Source organism: Epithele typhae (assembly GCF_022376455.1).
Source record: "Epithele typhae strain CBS 203.58 chromosome Unknown BXZ73scaffold_26, whole genome shotgun sequence".
Taxonomy (NCBI): domain Eukaryota; kingdom Fungi; phylum Basidiomycota; class Agaricomycetes; order Polyporales; family Epitheliaceae; genus Epithele; species Epithele typhae.
In genome coordinates, this window is record NW_025954217.1 from 200,676 (window position 1) to 208,514 (window position 7,839).

Below are 7,839 nucleotides of genomic sequence, written 5' to 3' on the forward strand. Positions count from 1 at the left end.
CGTCCCTATGCGCACGAAGGTTCCCGTTTGCTCCAGTGTCGAGCCGGGACGGCAAGCGCGAGCTTGGGGCTCAGGTACCCGGCGTGCAAGTCTGACCCCAGAAGGCGGCGAAGATATGCGGGCAGGTGGGTCCGGAAGATGGGACTTTTGGTCGTGGGTTGTGGTCTGGTTTTCGGCTTTCGGCTTTCGGTTTGTTTATGCAGGGTAATGCCGAAGAGTAGGGCCCCAACCGGACGAGGATCCTCAAGCGCGTAGGCTATAATTCGGTTTTTGACTTTCGCGGTTGGGAGCTGACATTCTCTAGGGCTGTTGGCAAGGGGGGTCCCGAGGGAGGGCGGGCGCAGCTGCGGCGGCCCGTCCTGGCGCAGACCTTTTCGTGGTCCTCGGGATAAGTACCGTCGGCGGGCGTCAGGGACGCTCGCCGACTGGGAAACCAACCGTATGCGCCGAATTTCCTGTCAGTTCGTTCCCCCTTCAACATGATAGTAGTTTCATCATGTCGATGATCTTCATGTTCACTCTCTTGATGGAATAAACACCTGTGGAAGGAATTCGTGGACTACACTTGTCGGAAGCATCGTGAAAGCCACAACTGACGGCTTCCTCACTCGCCTCTCTTCGGCGCGAGCGCCGCCACCCACTGCTCGCCGTGCTCCGGTGCGATGAGCGCATATCCCTCCGCTCCCGGAATATGCGCATATGCCATCATCGAGATGTCATAAGGGTACCGCATCTCTCCCGCCGTCCCCTCTCCCCGTCCCGTCCTCCGCCCCAATCCGCTCTCATCCGTCGAAGACGAAGACGTTTTCCGGGCGAAGGTCGTATGCAGTTGCAGCTTCCTGCGCACTGCATCGCAGGCGCGCGCACCCCTCTGCCTCCGACGCGCTCCAGCATTTCTACCAGCTGGTGCCCGCGGTACGGCGTATCCGGGCGGGGCGGGCCCAGCCTCTACGAGGGCGTGCACGTCCACGCCGTACTGCTCAACGATCTTGACGACGACCTCGCGCGCGCCAGGCCCGTCGAGGTGGGCGAGGAAGGCTTCGCTCGGGCTCGAGGAGCAAGCTGGCTATGCGTTCGCCGAGTCGGAATGGTGTTAACGTTGACTGCCTGCGGGGCCGAGGCTGGCAGTCGACGGGTCGCTCTCGAATGGGCCGATGTTGAGCCCCGAGCTTGAGGTTGAAGTTTTGAACGGGTTGCTGTTGATGTCGGTCGACGTCAGGGCTGTCGATTTCGCTGCACGGGAGACCGCATGTACCAGACCCCGCGGCAAAAGGTTGGATCAAAGGCGAAATGAAGGCGTTTATGAACCCGACGACGTCCGCCGTGAAGACGATGCCGGACGTGCCCGAGTCGACGATGGTGAGCGGGGCATAGAGGATGCTGACGGACTGATCGTTGATGGATATCCTCGACATATCTGTCTGCCAAAAACTGGGGTTGTCGACGAAGTTAATGTAGACGAGATCGCGAATATTGAACCGGGTGACGAAAGAATAGTAGTAATCAAAACCTACTTCCACACAGGGTGTCGTTGATACCACCGACCAGAAGCTCCCCATGTCCAACCACCTATGGAGTTAAGAGCATGCTGAACAAGGCTGCATACATACCCGGATCGATAGTTAAACCCGTATGCACAAGAATGGAGGGTTGAACTTCGGCGTTTGGTCGATGATGGTGAAGAGGCTCGTATTATGAGTGGTGATGTTCCCTACGGTGATGCTATTAGTCACCGGTCTGAAGGTGGGGACGTAGTCGCTGTTTATGACGGGATCAACACCCGCTCCAGTCATGTTTCCCTCCACGAAGGTAGAACTCTTGGCACGGATAAACTTGTACGTCGTGAACTTGAGGGTGAAAGAGCCTGTGTTAAAGACGACGCTAACTTTCTGGGGCAGCATTCCAACTACGCGTCTACTAGGGCACATGAGGACATTTTGTTGACACGTGGAGGTCAGAGAGATGGCGACGCACCAGAGATGTTCTCAACTCATTACAGATCAGTGCCCAAGAAGTCATCCAGCGAGCCCCGATCACGAACAGAGCGAGCTTGCAAGCACCAATGATATGTCCTTTCGAAGTTTTACGGGACCGGAGGGCGATAGGGAGGTGGCGATGGCTTCAGACGCGCATCAACTGCTTGGCTGCTCAAGCTTCGGGTAGGTTCGAACAAGTTATCAGTATTCATAAATACCACCCAAGTGCAGAGGAGAAGGGAGGGTGTGCTGCCAGTATTGGTCGGAACCGCACAGTAGAAGATCCAGAGACCCCTTTATTCGAAGGCTATCGATACAGTGACGTGCGTCTACTGAGGCTTATATGCTACCCGTGAAACTGCGTACACGGGATAGTCCTAGAAACCTGCACGCATGTGTATCGTCAGAATCGATCCATTCAACAGAAACGCGCAGGGAGCTCACCGTTGGGCGCAAAGCCGAGGCGCTGGTTGCCAATATCCCAAACGGAATAGTAGTGCTTCAAAACCGAACCGCCCACGAGGTCGAGGCCGTCAAAGGCATTGATGAGCGTTTGACATGTCGAAGGGTCGCTATCGAACGGCCCGACGTTGAGCTCCGAGCTCGGGATCGTGAGGTTGAAGGGGGTGCCGTTGAGGTCGGTGAAGGTGAGGTCGATGACAGCAGGCAGGCCGCCAATCTGGGAGCAGGGGATACCGTATGCGCCAGGCTCGGCGGCGAAGGGCTTGATGTTGGGCGAGATCAAAGCGTACATAGCGTTGGCGATGGAGGTGCTGAAGAGGATGTTGGAGGTGCCGGAGTCGAAGACGATGTTCAAGCGCTTGTTGAGGACAGAGCTCGTCTTGCCGTTGACAGAGATTCGTGAAGCTGTTGCCTCCCAGTCCCCACTTCCAGTGTTTTCCGTATATACGAGATTGCCTGAAAGAAAATAAGTCGATGCACCACAGAAACAGTGGTCATTATCAATGCACCTTTAAACTTGGTGTTATCGATACCACCGATCAGCAGTTCGGCATTCCCAACGGCGTTTGGAGTCAAGAACATGCTGAACAGGGCTGGAGGTGGACCAATGAGAAGTGATTCGAGAGACCGTTTGTGCTCGCTTACAAGGGAGCCCTTGGTTCACGAGGAAGGCAAAGATTCCCTCAGCACTAGACCCCATTCCTTGAATGCCGAGGAAAGGGTCGAGGTTGAATTTGGGAGTCTGTTTCGTGATAGTGAAGAAGCTCAAGTTCTTCGCAGTGATATTGCCGACCGTGACGGAGTCTGTCGCCTGCTTGACGGTGAGAACATAATCGTTGTTCACGACTGGATCCACCCCACGCCGGTTGCGAAGCTGAGCGTGGTAGACCGGGTGCCAGCTTTGAACGTGGAGCTCTTCGCACGGACGAACTTGCCGGTCTGAGTGCAGGACGTGCACTCATCCGTCGCGAACTCAAGGGAGGAAGAGCCAGTGTCGAACACGACGCTGACGTCTTGCGGCGGCGTGCCAACTGTCATCACGACGGCATACATGAGGACAACGTGTTGAGTCCGGCGGATGAAGTAGGGGGACGCACCGGAGATATTACCAAACCACTGCAAATCCGTACCCAGGAAGAAGTCCTCCAGCGGGACTCCGATTGCTGAGAGCGCACGGCGACGGATGCCAGTCGCGTGGCCTTTCGGTGTCGGACGGGACTGGAGGGCGATGGGTTGCGGCTGGGGAGTAGCAACAGTCTCGGAAGCCGCGAAGGCCAGAAGGCCGACGGCGATGGCGGACAACATCTCGGGACTGGAGAGAAGACGGATGGCAGGGAGGGCAGAAAGAGCGCGGGGGTTTGGAGCGGAAGGCGCGGCGATTTATGCAACAGCTGGGGACGCATGTGGGGATAGAGACCTGAGGGATAAATGGTGGGTGGGCAACGGGAGATAGGACCTCGCTGTGGAAACGAATACCATCGCTGTGTCCATGTGATGTCGGGGTCAAATGGGGCTCGGAAGGGATGGGAGTGCGTGGACATCCAGGAGCAATGCAAGGACCATAAGGTCCACCAGGGAGACGATTGGCAAAGAAGTTGAGGAGCCACGCGTGTGGGAGAACGCTCAATCAACGCGCGTGGACGTCGGCGGCGGACGCGTATGGGGTGGGGTAAACTTGGTATGTCGACGTGGGAGGTCGCGAGCAGGTTCCATTACACTGTGAGAGCTGTGAGAGAAACTGGAGGGAGAGAGGCAGGCAAGCAGCAGTATCACTGCGGGCAGGTGCCCTATTTCCCACGGGGCGATAGCCATGTCGCGGCGGTGGTATAGGTTTCCTTTGTCTTGAATGGACACATGGCTGTTGCGCGACGCGACAGTTAGACTTTTGTCTGCCTTGCGCATCGCTGCCCCCCCGCCGGATAGCTTTCCTTGCACATGACTATACCCTGGCTATACCCCGACTATCGCCCCACGTGATAGGTAGACTAGCACATGGCTGTCGCGTCGCGCGCGAGGTTGCCTGCTGCTTCGCTATCCCTCGACTACCTATTGCCTCGCGCACAAAGTCGCCTGCCGCTTCGTTATACCTCGAATATTGCCCCGCATGCAAGGTAGCGCTATGCTTCGATTATCCCCGCGCGTAGCTATTCTCAGGCCCAGTGACGGCGCTTATGGTTGCGGGTCAGTCCGCGCGCGCTAGCCTCGTCGCCAATGACAGCTCCACCACCTGGCACCATGACCTCGGCAAGTCCTCCCCCATCCCCCTCAGTGCTCACGCTTCATCCCATCACTGAGCCATTCTTCGCGCGTGTGCATCGTGAGCACGTGCTGCGTGCGCTGCGGCGGGTGGTGTAGTGGTACGCGTGCCTGGAGGATGTGCTTGATATCTGTAGACAGCTGCTGGATCGACTATACCTGATGGACCGCGGGATACTGTGGAGGCTGCGGTGGTCCTGGCAGGCGGGGAGGGCAAGGAGGAGGGCGTCACAGGGTGTTGGGGACACTGCATAGGAGCTCCCGGTGGCGAGTTATTGGGTATATAACGAAGCGGCAGGCGACTTTGTGCGCGAGGCAATAGGTAGTCGAGGGATAGCGAAGCAGCAGGCAACCTCGCGCGCGACGCGACAGCCATGTGCTAGTCTACCTATCACGTGGGGCGATAGTCGGGGTATAGCCAGGGTATAGTCATGTGCAAGGAAAGCTATCCGGCGGGGGGGCAGCGATGCGCAAGGCAGACAAAAGTCTAACTGTCGCGTCGCGCAACAGCCATGTGTCCATTCAAGACAAAGGAAACCTATACCACCGCCGCGACATGGCTATCGCCCCGTGGGAAATAGGGCACCTGCCCGCAGTGTATGCAGCAGAACATCCCATCGCGTTGGCGGCATGGCGGCCCGTGTTTGCGCGTCTGTGCCGCCGCACGCTCCAGATCTCGAGTCTTGCTGAGACCGACAATCATCTTCCTTCTCTTGAGAATCCTCTTACACGAGCGTGTGGAAGCCCATTTGAAAGGCGCAGGTCAACCGGTCATGGGTGCGTGCAGCTCCGGCCTTTCAGGTAGTCGCGTGCAAGTATCCATAAAACGAATTGTCGAAGGCCTTCCCCAGACGTTTTCTACCAGAATAACCAGCCAGTAGAGAAAGTAAGAACTGGCACGATGCATGCCACTAACTCCGTTCGAGATGGTCAGGTCAACCGTTGAGTGACTAGTGAGCGCTAGTGGGCTTTGAGTGGCACAAGGTCACACGTGCCACTAGTTGGCGTGAACTCGACAGAGGGGCGTGGCCAGTGACCGGCAGAACTGAGTGTCCACTCGCGCACTCCTTCAGACTCCTTCGTCTTCCTCCTCATTGTCCAGGTCGGATGTGCGGCCCCATTGTGGTCCTAGTATCGAGCGGAGAAGAACAATGGAACTGGCAGTGCAGGCGGGGCCGGCTCGTGCGCGATGTTTGGGTGGCTTTGGCCGTGTGTGCGGCCACAGTCTTAATGATGGCGTTATGCCGCTTCTCTCGAGTCTCCCACCACCCGCCGCATTGATTCCTTCCTCTGCCTCCGCCGGTCTGCCGTACACCCCCTCCCCAGCTGGTGGTCGAATGATCGCGCACACTCTCCCCCAGCCATGTCGTCCTACACAAGCTCCAGTCTGAGTAGCTACGACCCAGCGATCGACAGCTCATCTGACGACCGCCGCTCCAGCCCCGCGACCACCCCGTCCACCTCTCCCTCCACCTCTCCGACGTCCTCCACATCCCCCCTCGCCGCGCGCAAACGACCGTCTACCCCACCGCCCATCAAGACGTCCTTCTCGTCGACCTCCGCCCCGTCGACACTGAGCCGCCCTCGCCCGCTCGTGCGCGACGTTTGCCCGCATAGCGAGGGCTTCGGGGTCGATCCCGCGACACTCATCGGCCGTACGCTCGTCCGCGTTCGCCGCTCGCGCGCCCACCCGTGTACCACTCTCCACTTCTCCGACGGCTCTGCGTTCCAAGTTCGCGTCGTTGGCTACGACCCGCACTACGGCGGAGTGCCCAAGGTCCTCGAGTCCGACTCGCCGGTGCTGAACCCTCGCGCCGCGTCTGGATCGACGGACGTCCGCCTCGTCGTCTCGCATGCCGCCGCGGTCACGCTCTCCGACAAAGCTTTCCAGTCAACCGAGCGCGGGGACGATCAGGGCAAAGGCGGGGGGCTCGGCACGGACGCCCGTGAGGACCGGTGGACGCAGCGCCATGCTGCGTTTGCCCTCAAGTTCGAAGAGGAGAGGGGCTGGCATTGCGTATGGGCGACGATGGCCGAGTACGACGAGAAGGATTCGGAGCGGTGCGTCTTCCGGAACTATGCCGATGTCTACCTCGACGCTCTCGCCCCGCACGACGACCGCGACTCTCCCATCGGCTCTTCGTTTCCCGCCGCACATTCTCCCACTTCTGCCACGCCCCCCACTACCCCGCGCAAGGCCCACAGGCACAAGCGTAGGAACCCGAAGCACAAACCTTCGATTGAAGAGACGCCCAAGGCACGCTGGTGAATCTTCACCTTAGTTACGGACCCCCGTCGAATGTATCGGTAAGCTCAGACCAACGGAAATTGTCGTGAAATATGCTGACCCTGTTCTTGGATGTTCCAGAACATCTGATCACATTGTTGTGTATCCTGAGTTATCACATCGCATTACATGGTACAGAAGAGCCTGGACGGACTCTCGGTATTGTGCCTTGTATTTCTATCTACCGCTGTCCCACTGCTCTTGAATGTTGTAACTCGCCCGTCGCTGTGCCTGTCCTCATATGCTGTGTAACGCTGATGTTATTTGATACAATATAGTATTTTGTTCACCCCATACTCCTCACGAGGCTGTGTGCACGAACCATGCAATATCGTCGAGGCTCCGAGCGCACGTCACCTACGAGTCATTACTCTACTCGCCATAAATATGTCCACAGTAAGTACATTCTCCAGTAAGTACGTTCACGCTATGCATCACATTCTCCCTTCGCAGTGAGCCATCGTCTTGAATGCGGGGGCTTTGATTTCGTCCTTGGATGCATGACAGTCACGCCGTCCCAACCCAACGGGCCCTTTCAGAGTCCACACGTGCACGAGCAAATCCGGGGAACTATTTTCGACGGCGGGCAATGTGACACCCCGAGAAGTCTCACTGGCACCAATGCTTCTTCGTACTATTACAACATACAAGCACCAGGACGCCGCTCTTCTATCATCTCCGCCAACACGTACACCGCTCGCCGTCCTTCGCCCGTCATCTAATAGGGTGCTAATGACTGCTTCTATCTCTAGTTTCACGATTCACTGTAAAATCCGAATAATACTTCCACGAGTCACGCCACGACATCGTCGACCGCTTCGTGGTGCACAGTACAACCCGTCACTCCGCGTCTTAATT

At 57.6% G+C, this 7,839-nt stretch overlaps 3 protein-coding genes across 3 annotated transcripts; 1 reads left to right on the forward strand and 2 right to left on the reverse strand.

Annotated features, from left to right (window-relative positions):
* Nucleotides 1-604: 604 nt before the first annotated feature.
* BXZ73DRAFT_77789 (uncharacterized protein) lies at nucleotides 605-1,928 on the reverse strand (the record flags this gene model as incomplete). The annotated part of the gene is made up of 4 exons (XM_048022732.1): nucleotides 605-1,062; nucleotides 1,099-1,233; nucleotides 1,256-1,569; nucleotides 1,639-1,928. 4 exons carry the CDS (start codon nucleotides 1,926-1,928, stop codon nucleotides 605-607), a joined length of 1,197 nt encoding a protein of 398 aa, XP_047877578.1.
* A 425-nt stretch (nucleotides 1,929-2,353) lies between these two features.
* On the reverse strand, nucleotides 2,354-3,743 carry BXZ73DRAFT_77790 (acid protease; the record flags this gene model as incomplete). The annotated part of the gene is made up of 6 exons (XM_048022733.1): nucleotides 2,354-2,361; nucleotides 2,421-2,894; nucleotides 2,948-3,031; nucleotides 3,084-3,312; nucleotides 3,366-3,469; nucleotides 3,536-3,743. The coding sequence occupies 6 exons, from the start codon at nucleotides 3,741-3,743 to the stop codon at nucleotides 2,354-2,356; spliced, it is 1,107 nt and encodes a 368-aa protein (XP_047877579.1).
* A 2,560-nt stretch (nucleotides 3,744-6,303) lies between these two features.
* On the forward strand, nucleotides 6,304-6,798 carry BXZ73DRAFT_18481 (uncharacterized protein; the record flags this gene model as incomplete). Its single annotated transcript, XM_048017566.1, has 1 exon — nucleotides 6,304-6,798. A coding segment is annotated over one exon (495 nt), but the record flags the coding sequence as incomplete, so codon positions are not given.
* Nucleotides 6,799-7,839: the final 1,041 nt, after the last annotated feature.